At 60.0% G+C, this 19,090-nt stretch overlaps 2 protein-coding genes and 1 long non-coding RNA gene across 4 annotated transcripts in view; 2 read left to right on the top strand and 1 right to left on the bottom strand.

Annotated features, from left to right (window-relative positions):
* The window catches only part of CRYBG3 (crystallin beta-gamma domain containing 3), a 102,056-nt gene extending 100,154 nt beyond the window's left edge, over positions 1-1,902 (top strand). Inside the window, exon 22 of the mRNA XM_038582513.1 lies at positions 299-1,902. Coding sequence (XP_038438441.1) covers positions 299-387 — 89 coding nt within the window. The 3' untranslated portion in view covers positions 388-1,902. The remainder of the gene's footprint in view (positions 1-298) is intronic.
* RIOX2 (ribosomal oxygenase 2) lies at positions 1,828-18,763 on the bottom strand. 2 transcript variants are annotated; one of them, XM_038582534.1, is made up of 9 exons: positions 18,299-18,763; positions 13,302-13,421; positions 12,146-12,274; positions 7,519-7,622; positions 5,798-5,900; positions 5,296-5,464; positions 3,760-3,848; positions 2,604-2,690; positions 1,828-2,250 (listed from the first exon to the last, which is right to left on the bottom strand). In XM_038582534.1, the coding sequence occupies exons 1-9, from the start codon at positions 18,728-18,730 to the stop codon at positions 2,092-2,094; spliced, it is 1,392 nt and encodes a 463-aa protein (XP_038438462.1). In that variant the 5' UTR covers positions 18,731-18,763; the 3' UTR covers positions 1,828-2,091. The 2 variants fall into 2 exon arrangements, with proteins under 2 accessions (XP_038438462.1, XP_038438461.1); XM_038582533.1 differs by having other exon boundaries at positions 5,296-5,467; positions 18,299-18,762.
* LOC111093714 lies at positions 2,095-8,418 on the top strand. The gene is made up of 3 exons (XR_005383151.1): positions 2,095-2,273; positions 2,432-2,587; positions 7,098-8,418. It is a non-coding gene; the product is annotated as an uncharacterized LOC111093714 (long non-coding RNA).
* Positions 18,764-19,090: the final 327 nt, after the last annotated feature.

The following is a 19,090-nucleotide window of genomic DNA, read 5'->3' on the forward strand; positions in this document are numbered from 1 at the left end:
GCTTTCATTGGCTTAGTCACAGCCATGGTCCGTGGTCAGTGCGCAAACAGCACCCGACATCCTGCCCACGCTCTCCCAAGCACTGTGCTTCTCAGCGTCGCTTTGCAGGTGCACACTGCTTTTGCAGTCAACCCCCCCTGGGTCATCAGTCTGAGTCGTTCTAAGGTCTGATTTAGAGCAAAAGCTTATTTAAGCTCAGCTTCCCACTGGAAATGAAGTGTTAATCCACCACGCGGTGGGCTGAACATTGTCAAGCACCCGTGTGAACAAATCTTTTCTTTTGGAATTTCTATTTTAGGAGGAAATTATTATGACAAGACTCATGTAATTGTAAATCAGCCCCTGGAGGGAGAAGAGACACAGAAATGGGACATTGAAATATTGTGAGAGCGTCTGCAACATCTCCAGAAAGAGCAGAGGAAGGAGGAACTCCACGTCCCAAGGAGAGGAAGCTACACTGCTGCATCACTGAGCAGAATGAAGTTTTCCCCCAGCTTCCATGACCATTTCTCTTAACCATGGAAACACAAGTATTCTTGCCAGTTGTTTAGTGTTCCTGTGAAAAACACGTTCTGATTTCTGCAAAAGGTTCTGTTCCTGCTTGATCAGCTTTTGGTGAGCAAATCCCAAGTGTGTTTTCTCTCCTGTCCACCAGGCCCCCGTCCTATTGCTGATGGCCCTTGTGGGACACTGGGGACTGTCATCCCGCATTAGGTGTTCACATCCTAGGAGGTGGGGGTGTGGGTGCTAAGCACAGGGAGACGTTCCTTTAGGTCAAGTCATACTGTTGCAGGAAGAATACATTTTATAGCAATGCCTGAACACATTTAATAGGGCCTCCTATAAGCTGCTGTATTCTGTTAAAGCCTCAGTGAAGAACCCTTTAAGGCTTACCTAACCAACGCACCGTTAAGTATCATACTTGGAACTGACCCCAGGGAAGCACCTCGGCTTCGTTGGGAAAAAGGCTCAAGTGTTGGCATGTTATCTGTAGCCAAACTAAAGCACAAATAACCTTGTGACATCCTTGCTCTCCTTAACTGACGCCCTCCTGGGTGACTCACCTGCCCTGGTGCTGAGACCTCCTCCTAGACGTTGCATGATGTGCCCTCAAGGAGTATTTAGTCAAATTTTTCTTTGCCCGAAGTAGTAAAGGGAAGTTTCAAATGTTTAATCAAAACCAAGCAGTATTTGAGCTCTGACTATATACCATTTTATTTAATGAAATGGCTGAAAACTCAGTTATTCATTTCCATTTAATCATTACCACCTTTAAAATTTATACAGTTCTTAAGTATTTTTCCCTGAGTTGGTTTTAAACTTACATTGAGATAACTGTTCCCTTCATCCTGAACTTTGCCAGAAAGCAGAAACTTAATCTATTTTTATATAGAAAGATTAAATACTCCAGTGATATTTTTAAATATCAACCTATAAGCACTTTAGAATGTAAAATAACAGTGAATTGTTTAAACACAAAGACCCACTATTTTGAGCATTTTTAATAGAGACTTGGTCTTTCCATGTAAATACTGAAAATTTTTCCTTCAATCTCAGGCTCTTTGTCATCTCTGAAGCAGCACCTGTAAAAGTCCTGTATGCCCTAGATGTGAGCACCCCTCACAGTGTGGCAGTATTTAATGAAACTTATGGGGGTAACTTTATTTTCAGGGAGGAGGGTTGTGTATACACAAAGGTATGTATGTATATTTTCATTGTAAAAAACCAATTTAAAACTTTTTTCTTTGTGTTAATTGAAAGATTTTTGTAGAGCCAATGAAGCTCTTTAAAGTTGTTTCTTCCAAAGAACAAAGCCAGGTAACAACATTTAAATTTCAGTGATACATTTATTGGAGCTGTGCCTTTTCTATCACACTGGATTAAAGGAGTTTGTCGAGAGTACAGTTTTGTTGGTCTCCTCTTTCTTCTGTGCACCTGCCTCCCAGAACCAGGCAGGTCTCACGTAAGGAAAGCTGTCGTAGAACCATTCCCAGCTGCGGGCTCCAAGCACCAGGAGCTCCCTGGCACGTAAATGTTTGCTCTTCTTTCTGCATGTGCGGCTGAGTCGGTCACCGTGGTTCTGGGACGGCCCTAGACTACCTGGATTAAGCATTCTGTCCAGAGGGATAACACCAGGTTTTCCTTTTCCTCATCTGTAGTTAGTTTCAGGTCCTTGACACATATAGTCGAGTGGCCCCAGATTTGCTTCAGAGCGTCCATATGTGATAAAGGAAAGCGGAGTCCGTGAGACTGAAAGAGGAGAAACTAGTCAGGTGAGAAATGTTAAAGTGATATTTTCATAAAAACTTAGCCGGGTCTCAGTATATCAGTTTTTTATATCCTTTAACACTGCTGATTCCCATATCCTAGTTTATATAATACGAAGCATTCCAAACCACTGATGCCTCATCTATTACACATTTCCTACAAGGCTACAGGTCCCAGCTCGTATCTTTTAAAGCCGGTGGACGTGTGTGTCTGTCACAGAACCGACTGGCGTGATCATCGCTGTGCAGGGGCTCTGTCGAGTGTGTGAAACGTCAGCCCCCGCTGCAGGCCCTAGCCATAACTCCCCAGGAAAGACCGGGTAGGTTGGAACAGACCTCTGTTTCCTCATTCCCCATCATGTGCAGCTCTCTCCTGTTCTTCAAGGAATGATAGATGTAAACCATCGTTTCCTGAGTTTCATCCTTAAAAAAAAAAAAAAACACACACACTATTGAGGTCAATACTAGGAGGGTTTTCCGAAAATACACTTCAACACCAAGAATCTTTTTGGCACCGAGTTCGGATATATGGCACGAACTATGTAGACGGTGTACACACTCCTCAGGTCACTATTTGTATGTAAAACAAACAGTACAGCTGCGGGAACATCAGCAGAAACCTGGTTTGATGCAAAAGCAACCACTTAACAGATAGTCAGTGACTTAAGTTTCATTTAATCCACCAGCACTGGTTTCTTACATCCTGAGTAGGACATTCCCAGTTACACACAGGCTGGCTATTTGTGAGCACCATGGGGTGAAGATTACCTGAGAAATACCAGCTGTGGGATCTATCAAAACCTCCTAGAGTGGCCGCCCCAGTAACCGCTGCTTCCCCGTCTATCTGTCCTGCACGGGGCGGTTTGGCATTCTGTGCAGGGCCCTCACCCGGTCCTTGTCACCACGTAGATAAGGTTAGAGACGAATACACGAGTGTATGCGCAGCATTAACGCTGTGACAGTCTGGTGGTGGACACATCTAGCTGCTCTCGTCCCCTCGAGTCCTTCATGGACTTCCTCCCAGGACAGTTCCCAGAGTCCTTGGGACGATACAGGGAACTTCAGTAACAAACAGGGGAGCTGCAACCCAGACCAGAGGAAGCCCAGGAATGGAGGATTGCTGGCAGTTTTCCCATGAGCCCAGGATCGCATCAGGAAGCCAGCCTTGAGCAGCAGAGGGCTAGGGGACAAGGTCACGGGATACAAATGGGAAACAACTGTTCTCCTCCATGATCTAGAAGACAGTTTTTGAGAAGGAGCATCAACAAAACCACAAATCATGACAGACTGGGCAGCGTAGAGGACAGGAGGGGTGTGAGCGAGCGAGAGTAGTGTGGCCCGGGCCTGGAGGCTCACCACGGGGGAAGCGGGGCGGGAAGGCAGCTCCAGCAGAGATCCAGCACCCTGACCGTGGCCTGCAGTCCGGGCTCTAGGTTAGGAGAATGGATGGCTGCCGGGGGTAGGGGGAGCCGCCTCCGCTCCGGGTACTCACAGACTGATTCTGATCCGGTCCCACCGTGAGGACGCTGTAGTCTTTGAACTGCAGCCTCACCGTGCTGTCCAGCCTTGGCACCCGTCCACCTGGGAGACCCAGAGAGCCGGGCTCAAATTTGTGTGCGGGTGAACCCCACGTGGGGTGCCCTCCAACTCAGGCGTCGGCTCCCCTGTACCTATGCTCCTGCAGCACAGCTTAGGTGCTGCGGCGCTCACTGTGACCGTGTGGACGTGTGACAAAGCACAGGTGCAGTCCATGCATCAGGTAGGACATGCGCCCGGGGAGCCCACAGCTGTCCCCGCCGCCGCGCCCTCTGCGCCCAGCACTCCCTCCCTCTAGCCGCCAGCTGACCCCGGCTCTACACGCGGACCCTGGACGCACCGACCACCTGACTTCAAACCGCACCCTCTCCCCAGGACTAGTGTGATCACAGCAACTCCCATCTGTGCAGGTCAAGCGTCGTGGCACAAAAGCCACCTAATAAAGTTCCCAAGAAGAAGTCTTTTGCAAGGTGGATTTAACTTTGTAGAAAAGCAGCCAGTAACGGCGGACCCCCTCACAGGGTCAGCGCTGAGGGGACGCGGCCCGCTCACTACAGGACTCCCGAACACCGTCCTCACGATCGCGGTACGTGCTGGGGAGGGTCTGCTATTCGGAAACAAATCCGAACCTTCCCCCGAGGGTCACACTGAGACCAACTGGAATCCATGTTGGAGGGGACCCGACCGTCCGTGGCGCTCCCCACCGGAAGTACGGCTTCCACGAATGTCAGTAAAAAAGACACTCGGTGCAGGGCTGGCGCAGCCGCGTCTCACTGTCCTGAGTGGATGATTCCACAGAAAGCCAGCGGGACACACGGCCACCCCGTACGCACGTCAGGACTGCGGCAAAGGCGAGAACGTTGTCCGAACATCAGAAACGGCCAGCTGGCCCCGCCTGAGGGTCTCTGCCTGCTCCGGCCGTCCTAACCGCACGCTCAGCGCGCCGCGCTCCTCCTGCCCGCAGGAGACCCAGCCACACTCCCCATTTTCTGCCCGCGTCCACGCCGGATGCCAGCACAGAGCCCTGCTTTCTCAAGCTTCCTGAAAAATCCCCTACGTCAGGCCTGACCCCTCCAAATGCTTGCAACACTGTCACTGAGCTGGCCCAGGACCCCCCACACCAAGTGGTCCTCCCCGCTGCAGCAAGTCCCACTGCAGGGCGCTGCGCTGACGGTCCGCCGTCACCACTGTCCAGAAGGGGTAGGTCGTGGGCAGCCTACACCGGTCACAGAGTGCTCGCGGGGACTTGGGGAAGCTTGGTGACAACTTGGGCGTTTTTACGTGTCACCTGCTGATGGCAAAGGCTGGCCCATCCCTCCGGTACTCAGTGTGCCCGTGACACGCCCACGATGCAGGGCGCCTGGAGCTGCAGCAGGTGCCACCCGGGCACGCCACACACACGCAGGTGCACGTGCTTCCCGCCTTCCACCTGCCAAACCGGAGCCCACCCAGGAAAGCCCCCGACCGCCTAGAAGAAAAGCACGAGCCCCACCTGGCGTTGAAAGCTCTGCTCCGTCTCCCTCGTGGTAGGGGGGGAGCCTGTGGGTGACAAAGTCCTTCTTCATGCCCCCTGCCAGCAGCGCTCCGGTGCCCTCCAGCCGGTCGGCCAGCGTCCTCAGGAGGCCGCCTAACCTCCTCCTCGCCGCAGCTGTGCCTTCCACCTGCTGGAAACACGGACCTGAGCGCTTCCTGCCAGGCCGGGCCCAGCAGGGCCCGAGCGACCACCAGGTCTCCAGGGGCACCCCCTCTCCGGCCACGTGGCTCCTCCATTCAGCCAGCGTTCCCACCGGCCCTGCCACCGGGACGTCTGGAAGGGGGCGACACCTGGAAGGGGGTGCCGCACCGGCTCTGGGTCCACACCCCCCAGCCCTGCACTCAGCCCGGGCAGGCCCGCGGGACTCGCAGAAGGGACCACCCTGGGGGCGCCCAGGCAGGCGCTGCTGGCGCTGGCCCCGTGGCCCCCCCACCCGGACCCTCACCAGGATGACCCTTACCAGGAGCAGCTGCCGGGGGATGCCGGCCCGGAGCGCCACGTCTTCCTTCACCGCATCAAACACAAGCCCCGAAACTGTGTCCAAAAGGCAGTCTCCCCAGGAACTGGAAGGGGCAGGAGGAAGGGGCAGGAGGAAGGGGCCCAGGAAATCCCAGGGGATTCTGTGCCCCACCCCCCCCGCCCCTGGACACGCAGCTGGGGGGGCGCCCCCATACGTCCCCCAGGCCGTCAGGGAGGAAGGTCGGGGCCCAACTTAGGGTTTGTGATGGAAGGTGGGCTTTGTGGGTGGTGCTCACGCCCGGGCCTGCGGCAGGTCGCTGCTCAGAGCCGCTCCGGGGAACACGGGGTCCTGGGCGCCGCCCCTTGGGGGTTGGTGACGCCTTCCCTGTGCCCCAGTCCCCCCAGCAGGGCAGTGCCCCCGGGGAACGACCCAACGGTGGTAAGTTCCAAGCCCCCCCACATGCGCTTGTCCAGCTCGGGCGGCAGCTGCTGGGAGGACCCCAGTCTGCGGGGGCGGGGGGGTGGGGGGTCTGAGTCCCCGGCACTACTGGCGGGTGTGGGGGGGAGGGTCCGAGTCCCCGGCGCTACTACTGGGGTCCACCTTCCCTGTACCACATGCAGCGGGTGACGGCCCCTGCCCTCCCGTCGCCCTTTGGGCACATGGAAACCCGCCCTGGGCGGCAGGTCAGCCAACACCTGTGCCCCCCTATCCCTGCAGAAGCCACACCCGCTTTGCAGGTGTGGTCCCCCGGAGGGGACCGGGACCAGGACCTGCCAGGGCCTGGCTGGCAGCGGGATCCTGGGGCCTCCTGCCGGCCAGCGCGAGCCTCTGCCACCCGACGGGCTTCGTCCCACGGCTGCTCCCCCAGGCGCCTCCCCTCCTACCGCCAGGGGCACAGGGCACGTCCCCCAGAGCCCAGGGCCCCTGCCCGCGGGCCCAGCACCCACACCGGCTCTGGCGCCTTCCCGACGGGCAGCCCCAGGGGGACCCGGCAAGGTCACTGCCAGGGGGAAGTCTCGGGGAGGTGCCACCGCCCAGGCCTGCGGGCCGCCCCCCTCCCCGACGAGGAACCGGGTTCCAGCACCTGCGCCCTCAGGGCCCGCGGCTCCAGACTTCCTTTCCCACGTCATTTCATGAACTTGTAATAAAAAGTGGAAACCGGGACGCCTGGGTCGCTCAGGGCGTGATCCCAGGTTCTGGGATCGAGTCCCACAGAGAGCCTGCCTCTCCCTCTCCCTCTCCCTCTGCCTCTGTGTGTCTCTCATGAATAAATAAAATTAAAAAAAATTTTTTTTTACAGTGGAAACCTTAACAAAGATCCAGAGGTCGCAGGGGAGACAGGTCCTGCGTGGGGAGATGAAACTGCTGGAACACACAGCGCTGGCGGCTGCCCAGCGGTATGAACACAACTAGTGTCACCAAACTGTGGACTTAAAAATGGTGAAAGTGGAATATTCTCTTAAGTCTTTTACTGCAATTAAAAAAACACCTTTAGAGAGCGAGCGAGCACAGGCGCAGGTGGTCACTAAGCCGCGGCTGTGGTCCCTTGGCCCAGGCTGGGGGAGCCTTGCTGGACCACCCCCAAGGCTCCCGATGTCCCCGCAGGTGTCCCCGCAGGGTGTCCCGGGGGTGCAGGCACGACCCGAAGGGCTCCGAGGCTGCCAGGGGCCTGAGAGAAGAACCCCGAGGGGGATCGGAGATCTGGGGGGCGGGCGGCTTACCTGTTCTGGTAGGTGCTGATGGTCACGTGGGTAGAGTGCGCCAGCCCCGGAGGGACATCTGCCTGGTGAACCGTCCCCCTGGGGAAGTACAGGACATCTCCCGGCTGAGGGGGGACACACGGGGTTGGGGTGAGCAGGGAAGGCGCCCGCTCAGCCCTCATGGTCTTCCGGGGACCGAAGCAGGCTCCGAGGGTCGGGCCGCATCTAGAACCTGCCGCCACGCCACCCTGGGGGGCCAGTCACTGCGAGCCCCCAGTCTGCACGAGGTCGGGGACCCGAAGTCACTTGCTTGGCTCACCGGCTGAGACCAGGTGCAGGTGAATCTGGGCCCCCACCCACGGATCGGGGTGGCAACCCCAACGCCCTGCACCCCCTCCAGCAGCGACCGGGTGCTGCCACCGACTGGCTAGGGGCCCCAGGAAATCAGGGAGCCCCCAAAGCCTCAGTCCCCTCCCCTGTGAAACGGAGGCCAGGGCCTGACACGGGATCACGGGCCAGGCCACGTGCAGAGGCCGGTGCAGAGGTCCAGGCCGTGCCCACAGGTGGTCTCCCGGACAGACGGACAGACAAACCACGTGACCCTGCCTGTCCCGGGCCGTCAGTCGCACCCTTGGGCAGGTGAACCTCCTCCACCAGTCCTCGTGTCCCCCCAGCCATGAGGCGACACAAACCTCGCCCCTCAACCACTCCTGAAGCTGCCACCTCCCTGTCCCCCGGCGCAAAACATCAACAGCGGCACCGCGAGCACGGGTCCCCCGCGCAGCTTGATGCGTAGATTGAGAACAAACAAAACAAACCACCTTGGGACCCCTGGGCGGCTCAGCGGTTGGGCGCCTGCCTTCCACTCAGGTCGTGACCCCGAGATCCGGGATGGAGTCCCACGTCGGGCTCCCTGCAGGGGAGGGCGCTGGGTCTACCTGTGTCTCTGCCTCTCTCTGTCTCATGAATAAATAAATAAATCTTTAAAAAAAAAAAAAAAAAAAACGCACCTTTTCTCAACGTTAAGATTTTCCTTAAAGCAGGATTAAGTATATTCTTGAGCGCTCTCCGGGGGCTCCCTCACCCTGGACCCCTGGACGGCAGGGACGGAGCTTCAGGGAAATGCTCTGCCCCCAGTTACGACCCCGCTAAGCCTTGGGCGCCACCGGCTAAAGGGACCTTCATGCACTCACGGGTTCCTACCGCACAATCGGATCAGCCCCCAACCCCCGCCAGGCACCGTGCTGGGCACAGAGCCCCCAGCAAGAAGCAAAGGCCTATCTGTGGTTCATGGGAGACGAGAGCAAACAGGAGGAGACGCCAGTTGCCAGTCGAGGCAGAGGCAGACACAGCGTGAATGAGTAAGGTCAGGTGGTGGGAAATGCCCGAGGGCAAAAGAAAAAGGAGGAGAGGAAAGGAGCACGGCAAGGTGTGGGGGGCTGGGTGTGCCTGGGGCAGGAGGGCGGCACTCAGATCGCACTGGGCTACACTCCCCTGAGTTGAGGCCTCAGGCAGGAGCTCCCAGCCCTGCGACCAACCCCGACCAACCCCCAACCGGGCAGCAAGGATTCCAGGCAGAGGGAAGAGCGTGCAAAGGCCCTGAGGTGGGAAACAGGCTGGCACACTTGAGAAGCCTTGGTCAGTGCGAAGGAGGGGGAGGCGGGAGGGCAGCGGAGGGGCCACAGGACGGGCCTCTGCGCTGTTTGAAGGCCTTTGGCTTTTATTCTGGATTTTGGGGACTGACACTGGGGGTCCAGGCGGAGGGACAGGGCACGGCTGCGTCGCAGTGTGCAGCGGGGGAGCCACTGGGAGGCTCGGGCACAGACCCACATCCAAGGGCTCTGTCCCCAACAGAAGGAGATGGTGACACATTTACAGGGCAGGAGGCTGGGGCAGGAAATGGCAGTTTCGGAATATTCCACTTGCAGTTCCCTGTACCTTGTTCCTGGAGACGTTAAGTCAGCAGCCAGAGCGGAGTTTCGGGTGTAGAGGCGCGGGGGGAGGCCGGACACAGCACTGAGACCACGTCAGGGACAGGGAACTAACCCCCCATGGGTGGGGGGTGGCTGGGGACACCAAGCTGCTGGGAGGGAACCTGGGGAGTGTTCTGGGGGGGGGGGGGAGGAGGGGGAGGAAGCTGCTGGGCCTGGAGCCAAGGGCAGGAGAGAAGTGGGGCCACCGCGGCAGGTGCCCGGAGATGTGGGAAGCCGGGGCGTCCTCACCGGGAGCCCCTGTGAATCTTCAGGACACTGGACACGGCAAGGAGGCCGAGGCCTCCGGACCACCGGCGGGTAGAGTGGGATCAGGGGCCCCTAGTGGAGAGCGGACCAGTGGAGGGAAGCGGACCGGGCGGCGGGAGGCAGCCTGGGCACAGGGCGCAGGCCTTGCAGCTGGAAGAAGGGCCCGAGCGCGGCCGGAAGCGGGTCCCCTGAGCCCGGGAGGAGCCACCCAGTCACCTGGGCTGTGTCCGGGCGCCCCGTGTCCTGCCCACCCGGGGGCCCCGCTGCCTGTGCCTGCCCAGGCCCTGCATCTGTGGGCCGCTGAGCCCCAGCAGGAAGTAGGCCGCCTGGAGCCCCCTCCTCCCGCATTTATTTTAACTTTTCTTGAAAGATCTTCCCCAGGGGGTTGGGAGCCCTTAGGAGCACACGGGGTGGGTGGGGGGTGAGGAGAAGCACCCCCGGACCCCAGGGCCCGCTCACGGCCTAGGCGGGGGCACCTTCAGCACCGGCCCGTGTCCCTCAGCACGGCCTTTTGGACTCTTGCGGCCCACGGGGACCACGACCCCGGTCCACACGGGGGACACGGAGATGAATAAGCTGCGGACAACAGCAGCAGGTGAGGGGGCAGCAGCAGCGGCGTCCCAGGCTACTTGGTGCGGCCCGTAGGAGCCTGGGGCCCTGACCCCATGCCCTGACCCCGCGCCCTGACCTGGTGCCCTGACCCTGCGTCCTGACCCCATGCCCTGACCCCGCGCCCTGATCCCAGTGCCCTCACCCTGCATCCTGACCCTGTGCCCTGATCCTGGTGCCCTGATCCTGGTACCCTGACCCCATGCCCTGATCCTGGTGCCCTGACCCGGGGCCTTGACCTGGTGCCCTGACCCTGCATCCTGACCCCATGCCCTGATCCTGGTGCCCTGACCCCGTGCCCTGACCCGGGGCATTGACCTGGTGCCCTGCCCGTCATGGTGGCCTCTGTGCCCACCGCGCCCACCCCGCCACAGGGCCTGGGGCCTGAGCTCCCCTGACTTATACCCCGGGGTCCACACAGGGGCCAGATGGGGCAGAGGTGGCAGGCCACGGTCTATCCTCCTCTGGGGAACCCAGGGCCGCCGGAATGTGGTGAGATGAGGATGGGCGTCGCCCCCCCCCCCCCCCCCGCCCAGCTGTCCCTGCACCCCTGGCAGAAGCACAGCACCCACACCTGCAGGTCACCCCCCCTCCCAGACCAAGACCAACCCCGAAGGCGGGCGGCAGGAGGCCAGGCCCCGGCGAGGGACAGCCATGGCCCCGGGCACCACAGACGCCTCAGCTTTGGCCTGAACAATCAACCAAGGGCCTAGGGACGGCGCTGCCCCGAGGCCACGGGCTGCTGAGGCCCTTCTGAGGCCCCGGGTCAACGGCTGCGGTCCCCGGTCATCCTAGGACAGGGCGTGAGGCCTGGGCGCGCACCGGCGGGACGGGGACACAGGCGGCCGTGGATCACGGACAAACCCAACGGCCACGGCGCATAGTTTCGGCCCACGAGCTGTAGTTTGCTGACCACTGACCAAGACCTTAAAAACCGCGAGGGCTACCTTGACCCCATTTATTCAGAAATCCTGTAACATGAACAACACACGTCCTAAAGTAGGAGAGGGTTTGTCCCAGTCACAGGCAAGCAGGCAAAGTCCTTAAAATCCAGAAAGTGCCTCATGACACCGAGTAAGGTAACCAAGACACAAGAAATGCAAAAATCCCTATTCGCAAGTACATCAGGTCGGAAGACTGCGTGGAGTGGTTTGAGCTATTAGGTCTTAACATAAGGACTTGAATTCCAGGCCTGTTATCCCCATAGGGCGTTGTCCTCAGCACCCTCGCCTAGCGGACGGCCACCCGACCCCCTGCGCCATCGCTGCGAGCCAGCAAACCCAGCAGGCTCGAGCCCCCCGCTTCCCAGAGGAAGATTCCTTAACACCCAGCGCGATTACTGTTCTTTCTGGGGCCACCCTCGGGGAGGATGGGGAGCTGCAGACCGAGTCTATGGTCTAATCAGGAGAATTATACCAACGGAACAAGGGGGGTCCCTGGCTGTGCTCGGCCTACGCAAGCGGCAGCCCAGCCCTGACGGCTGACGTGGACTTGGTGCAGCTGCCCGAGCCAACCCTTCCGCTTCTTCTCCAGAGAACCCAGCGGTCAGTGGATTCAGAATCCACTCCTGCTGAACCCGGATTATACTTAGAGACGGGTTGCCTGGAAAACACATCTCCCGTTTCTGCAGCTCCATTCTACAAGCACGGACACCAACTGCCCTTCGGAAGCTCAGGTGCTAAGGAGCGAGCGCCACGCTGCCCCGCGCTTGCAGGCCCGCCCGCAGGGGCCACGGCCCAAGCACTGCACCCCAAGCCCCAGCCGGGCCCGGGAGCACCAGCCGAGAGGAAGTCGCGTACCTTCAACGTGAACTCGTAGGCCGGCCTCCCGATCCGCTCCTCGGCCTCCACGCTGTACTCCCGCGCCAGGGGCACGGTGGGGTGGTAGAGACGCCAGTGCTTCTGTCCCTCCAGCTGCAGGATGAAGACCTACGGGGAGCCGCGGGCCCGAGTGTCAGAGAGCTTCCTGACAACCACCGGGCACGGCGGTTCTAGACGGCTAGCCCTCCCAAATTTCAGATAAAAAATAAAAATGAGATCAGGGAGGGATGCATGTCACTCTACACTTAAATAAAAGTTGCCACGGCTGGTGTCCACTTTTAAAAACAGGTAATCGTGAACCGTGCTCCTGGGAGGAAATTCTCTCTCTTCAGTGTAATAAAACCTCATGGGGTTCCTTTGTCCCACCACCTCCTTCCATCGGACAGCTGACAGCCCAGAATCTCTGACGGAAAGGCCAAGTTTCAGATATTCCTCAGGGTCTAAAATCCCTAATATTGGCCTTGGCAGACAGGAAAATGTCAAGTTTTTTACTCTTAGTTCAGCCAAAAGAGATTTGAAAGCTCTGTTTAAAATATTAAAAACAAAAACAAAAGGTTTTGGCAACATATTGGTATCAAGTTGCTTTCAAAGGGGGGAAAAGGGACTTTTGACTAATAACTGTGTTCATGACCTTTTATTAGCATAAACATAAAATGATGAAACACCCAAGCCAAAGAGTTAACTTGCTTGGCAGCCACACGAGGCTGAATCCACACCTGACAAGGTGCCCTCGTTCAAGTACACCGTGACCTTCATTCAAGCTGCCCCAAGATTTTCACAAACGGAAAAAATATCTATTTTCAGAAGCTCCAGAAAAAAGAACCAAGTGAAAGCAGATGTAAGGATTACTTGTGACCTCACTTTCCTAAAGCCCTTACGTTATGACTTCAAGAAAAAGCCAATCACGGCCTTCTGCAGACCAAGTCAATCAACACCTGCTTCGTGGGAATGTGTAGCTCTCCGCAGAAGGCTGGAAACCAGGTCTCCCCTTTGAGGATGAGCAGGAAACCATCTGGCGGGACTAACCGGGCCCAACACCTGGGTGAGGTCAGGATCTCTGGGACCACACAGCAGGGACAGGGCATCGAACTGAACCCTGACATCTATCCAGAGGGGCGCAGCGCCTCCCTCTTACCTCGACGTCATCGTAATGCGGCGGGAGGCCCTGGGACCCGGCAGGGGTTATGTACACGTTGGAGCCAACCAAGGAGCCGAAGTAACATTCCAGCTTCTCCTGGATCCTCCAAAGCTCATCCTGAAAGAGAAAGAACAGAAAGAAGTGGGGAGAGGATGTGAAAGACACCTCAGAAACCAGGGCAAGTGCATGCTGCCTTGGAGCGAGCCTTCGCTGCACAGCGGCCACGTTCCAGGCCACGTTCCAGGCCCCGGGAACTCTGCGGCAGAGCCGGCACCTCTGCCCTCAGGAAGCTTCCAGCCCAGCACCGAGCACCACGGAAAACCCAAGGATCAGCCGCGTAGGGTGTGAAGCGGGGCAACGACCCGAGCGAATTCACATTTCTGAATGCTCACCGGGGCTCCGGTGTAGAGAAGGGGCCTGGAGCAAAGCGAGGGATCAGGGGGAGGCCGGGAGCCCAGGTGAGGGGTGGCCAGGGCGGTGGGGGAACAGGGAGATGAGATGCACCCTGGAAGCAGCACTGGCTCAGCCAAGCAGCCTGAGTACATGGGGGTGTTGGGGTGTCGACAGGGGCAGGGACGCTTGGGCTGGGCGGTTGGTCCAGGCCTGGTTCACTTACTGAAATGGGGGGGGGACTTGTTAGAGAACAAGTGTTTACAGGGTGGGGGGTGCAGGGGGAGCTCTAGAGTAGTTCCTCAGGTTGGGGGAGGTAGGATCGCAGGGGAGGGGAGGGGCACAGGCCTCAGGCCCATGAGCACCCCTTCCCTGCCAGGCCGCACCTCTGGCTGCTGGTTATATGCCCCCCGCCCCCAGCCCTGGTCACAGGGCGCAGGGTCACGACGTCTGCTGTCTGGACGAGGAACCCGAAGCAGGGGAGCACGCAGCTAACTGGGCTCTCTGTGGCCTCTTTGGGAATCATGTTAAAGAAAATGCGAGTCACCCACGAGGACGCTAACGGGTTTTACAGACGCTCAGTCTGCAGTACAGGAACGCACGGCGCCTGCCACACACAAGTACGGAAGCAGATCTTTAAAAACGTGCCCAGGAGGGACGCCTGGGTGACTCAGCGGTTGAGCGTCTGCCTTCGGCTCAGGGCCTGATCCTGGGGTCCTGGGATGGAGTCCCACATCGGGCTCCCCGCAGGAGCCTGCTTCTCCCTCTGCCTGTGACCCTGCCTCTCTCTGCGTGTCTCTCAGGAACAAATAAAATCTTTAAAAAATAAAAATAAAGAAATAGATAAATAAATAAAACGTGCGGAGGAAACCGATGACCAACGAGCCTGGGACTCAGTCGTGCCATTTAACTGGAGAAGGGTCTACGGTCTTCAAGGTATTATCAGGGGGCAGGATGGGGGGTGAAGGCAGCGCTGGGAGACACGCTGGGGGGACGCCGGGGCTACTCCAGCGGCAGGTGGCGGCTTGTGCTTCACAGGGGAAGAACATTCCCTGGCTTCCGAGCAGCCGCACGGGGTCGGGCGCACCCCCAGGGAGGGCCCGCGGTGCCATGGGCGGTGCCACCAGCGGCGCCCTCGCGTGTGCTCTGGGACCCGGGCCAGCAGCGGCGCAGGGCTTCTCCCGCTGGGGCCGAGGCGCCCCGGGGCTCCCAGCTCAGGCCTCTGGGGCCGCCGCTACCCAGCTTCTCGCCCGTCCCGTCCCGTCCCCGGGCTTCCGAGGCTGCCGCGCACGGCCGGCCGGGAAGAGCAGAGGTCGGCCCACCCCGCCCCAAGCCGCAGTGACAGACGGAACGACTTCAGCTCTTTCTTTGTGAGATGAGGCCTGGGCCAGGGACCCGTGGGGCGCAGCGCAGAGCGACCTCCGTGAAGCGCACGGGGACCCCGGGCTCAGGCCCGCGCGGGGCTCCTAGGGCCGCTGCCCACGGTGCGGGGTGCCACGGAGGCCCCAGGGCAGTGGCCCGGCGCAGCCTCCCTCCCGCCCCGCCACCGAAATCAGACCTGGCCCGTCTGCCAGGACCCGAAGCCGGGGGCAGCTACGGAGAGGCCGAAACTGGCCGAGGCCGCGCTACGTTTCCATCACGGTCTTTAAGAGTCGGTAGGAAAACACCTCGAGTTTGGAGTCGGAAGTCCTTCCTTGGCAGCAGGGACAAGTCACAGCTCCGACCTCCAGCTTGTTCACCTGTGACACCGAGACCGCAAGGAGCGCCCTCCTTCACGTGTCTCTGGGAAGGTTCCAAAGTGGGGCACCCGCGGTTCGTGGGTTCAGGTCACGACCTCTGGCTCTGGATGAAGCTCTGTGCTCCGTGGGGGGCCTGCTGGGGGTGGACCCTCCCCCTGCTCAGGGGCCCCCCTCCCCCTGTTCCAGGGCCCCCCTTCCCCTGCTCATGCTCTCAAATACATAATAATAAAAAGAAGGTTCAAAAGTGAGCACAGGTGTATTTGGTAAATTCACCCAGACCTGACGTATGGCCCATCCCGAGGTGGGGAGCAGCTTCCGGCTCCCTGATCACCTCCTTATTCGCTTCCAGACCAACCAGAACAGGCTGTGCCATTCTGAGCCCCAGTAAACAAGGCACCCCGTACTCTGGCCCTGGCGAACTGCCTCTAGGCTTCTTCCATCGTGATGCTGACACGCACCTTCCTTTAAAAAAAAAATTTTTTTTTCTTTATTCATGAGAGACACAGAGAGAGAGGCAGAGACACAGGCAGAGGGAGCCTGCCTCTCCCTGTGGGGAGCCCCATCTGGACCGATCCCTGGGCCCAGGATCAGGACCTGAGCCAAAGGCAGATGCTCAACCCCTGAGCCCCCCAGGTGTCCTGATATGCACGTTCCTAAACACACACACAGAGACACCACAAAACCTCCTAATAAAAGATTTAGAGCCCAGCACCCCCTGTGAGGGGGTGAGCCCCTACAGCTGCTCCAGGTCTCTCAAGCGGTGAAAGAGAACAAGCAGGGTGCATCCCAGTCTACCGGGGGCTGTGTTTAGGCTGAGAAAGCTCTCCCTTCCCTTTCACAAACCCCGCCAGAGAGCGGAGTCAATAGGGCAAAGGAAATACATTTTTGTCCACCGGGAATCAGAGAGGAGAAGCGCGCGGCACTTAGAGGCGTGCAGGGAGAGGCCCAAGATGATGCCAAAGCCCAGAGACGACAGCCACCAAGGACAGCACACGTAAGCCAAATAACTCTCTACTGCTTTGTGACCAAATTACATATAATTAACTTCCCTGACCTTTTCTGTTCATAGTTACTAGGTGCCTAACACCCACTTTTTTAAAAAGTGCTGCTTCTCATCAAGGACTGGCTCAGAGACAAGCACCGTGGTGTCCCGTAGTTCCCGAGTTCAAATCATGACTTGGTCTGGCAAGTTATTTATAAATTCCTTTTGGGTGTTTGGGCCAAATGGTTGGCATTCCCGAGACATTTCAGCTTCTTGCGACTGCATGAGGGGAACTGTGTGGCATCGGGACTTGTCCCGAGACATCTAGGAGCACTTCCACTGTATCCAGAGGACAAATGGGTTCGAGATCCCTTAGACCAGAGAGGAAAAGGCATTCGCCAGATTTGGCCAATGGCTCTAACAAAGCAACATAACCGGTGACCAACTGATGGCCAAGTCCCAGGCGCCACCACACAGCCAGAATCGGCACCACAGAAGCCCGTGAGCCGCTGTCCCCCCTCACGGGCCGCCACTCTGGCTCATGACGGGATTTCTGAACTCACAACAGGCCCTCAACTGCTCCGGGCCACCCGTGAGGTGGAGCTCTCAGACCTCTACAGAAGCGAACAAGCGAAGATTGCATTTTACGAAGCAGAAACTGAGCACAGAGGAGGCCAATTATTTCTTGAGCGCTAAGCTCTGATATAGAAAAAATACAAAGTTAGCCAGTCTCCAGCCCTGCGCGTGGAGGCGGCCTGCCACCTGCGACCGCCCAGCAGGCCCAGGGCCCCATCACGCTACCCCGCGGCTGTTCGCAGGGGTGGCCGCTTTCTGGGGCCTCACCTGATCACGCTCTGAAGCCTCTACTTAGCTCCACGTAAGCAGTAAAGGGAAGCAGCTTCAAGAAGAAAATGAGCACCTGACGCTGCCGGGGCCTTAAATCGTAATAATAGGACAAACCAAACAGAAATGTCTAGGCACAGCGAGGCATAACCGCCCCGCAGGACAGCTCCCCGGGGGCTGCTGTTACTCTGCGAACCTGCCACCTCGTTTTTGCCGCGTGAGGACTCCCAGCCATGTCCCCGAGTTGCTGGGTGATCCAAACGGCCGGCCGAGGGGCCGCACAGGGTGTCCTAGCTTGGAACCGTCTCCAGAGGAACAGGCAGGGGAACCATCAGGCTGGCGGCCTCCTCCCCACAGGCCGCGGGGGCCTCATCCCCACAGGCCGCGGGGGGACCTCATCCCCACAGGCCGCGGGGGGGCCTCATCCCCACGGGCCGCGGGGGGGCCTCATCCCCACGGGCCTCTGCGGGGGCCTCCTCCCCACGGGCCGCGGGGGGGCCTCATCCCCACGGGCCGCGGGGGGGCCTCATCCCCACGGGCCGCGGGGGGGCCTCATCCCCACGGGCCGCGGGGGGGCCTCATCCTCACGGGCCGCGGGGGGGCCTCATCCTCACGGGCCGCGGGGGGGCCTCATCCTCACAGGCCGCGGGGGGGCCTCATCCCCACAGGCCGCGGGGGGGCCTCATCCTCACAGGCCGCGGGGGGGGGGCCTCATCCTCACAGGCCGCGGGGGGGCCTCATCCCCACAGGCCGCGGGGGGGCCTCATCCCCACAGGCCGCGGGGGGGCCTCATCCTCACAGGCCGCGGGGGGGGGGCCTCATCCCCACGGGCCGCGGGGGGGCCTCATCCCCACGGGCCGCGGGGGGGCCTCATCCCCACGGGCCGCGGGGGGGCCTCATCCCCACGGGCCTCCGCAGGGGCCTCATCCCCACGGGCCTCCGCAGGGGCCTCATCCCCACGGGCCTCCGCAGGGGCCTCCTCCCCACGGGCCGCGGCCCACTGCCCTCGCCCGAGCCCCGCTGCGACCCGGAGCCGTTACCTTGAATCTCTGAGGTTGGTGAAACTGAATCGTCGCCCTTCTCTGATCCAGATCTTTCCTCAGCTGCAGGAAGTGCACTCTGCCGGCTTTATTTAAGACCTTCTTCTTCCCCTTGACGCACCGGCAGACGTTGACGTCTCGGCCGTAGAGCAGGCCGCGGCCGCACAGACTCTTGAGATCCGACAGCCTGAACAGCGCCTGGCAGTAGGCCGCCACCGCCGGGTCGTCCCTCCGGAGGACAAGGGGCTGCTTCTCCCAGAACTCCCTGAAAAAAGTCTCGGGCTCCACGGGCGCGATCAGGCTTCCAAACAGAAGGCGGGGGCTGGCGAAGTTCAGGGGGCAGGCGGGGCCGCCGGACGCAGCCTTCGCCCGCTTACAGGGCCCGGGCCCCTGGTCCGACCCACGCCCCGGGGGCTCGGCCGCCTTCGGCATCGCTGGCGGGGACGCTGGCCGGGACGCTGGCGGGGACGCTGGCGGGGACCCTGGCCGGGACGCTGGCGGGGACGCTGGCCGGGACGCTGGCCGGGACGCTGGCGGGGACCCTGGCCGGGACGCTGGCGGGGACGCTGGCGGGGACCCTGGCCGGGACGCTGGCGGGGACCCTGGCCGGGACGCTGGCGGGGACGCACGGCCAGGCCAGGCGGGCTGCGGGGGGCAGACGCGGCGTGAGGCTCGCGGGGGCCGCAGGGGGCAGCGCACTGCGGTCCCCGCCCCTCCCCCGGGTCCCCCTCACCACCCCTGGGTCCCCCAGGTCCCCGCCCCTCCCCCAGGGCCCGAGGTCCCCACACCACC

Source organism: Canis lupus, chromosome 33, assembly GCF_011100685.1.
Source record: "Canis lupus familiaris isolate Mischka breed German Shepherd chromosome 33, alternate assembly UU_Cfam_GSD_1.0, whole genome shotgun sequence".
NCBI lineage: Eukaryota > Metazoa > Chordata > Mammalia > Carnivora > Canidae > Canis > Canis lupus.

Coding starts and splice junctions, on each gene's coding strand:
- RIOX2 (XM_038582533.1), bottom strand. CDS start 18,730: ATGCCGAAGGCGGCCGAGCCCCCGGGGCGTGGGTCGGACCAGGGGCCC. Junction 13,422..18,298: donor ACCAACCTCAGAGATTCAAG/GTAACGGCTCCG, acceptor TTTCTCTTTCAG/GATGAGCTTTGGAGGATCCA. Junction 2,691..3,759: donor GACCGGATCAGAATCAGTCT/GTGAGTACCCGG, acceptor TTTTTTTTTAAG/GATGAAACTCAGGAAACGAT.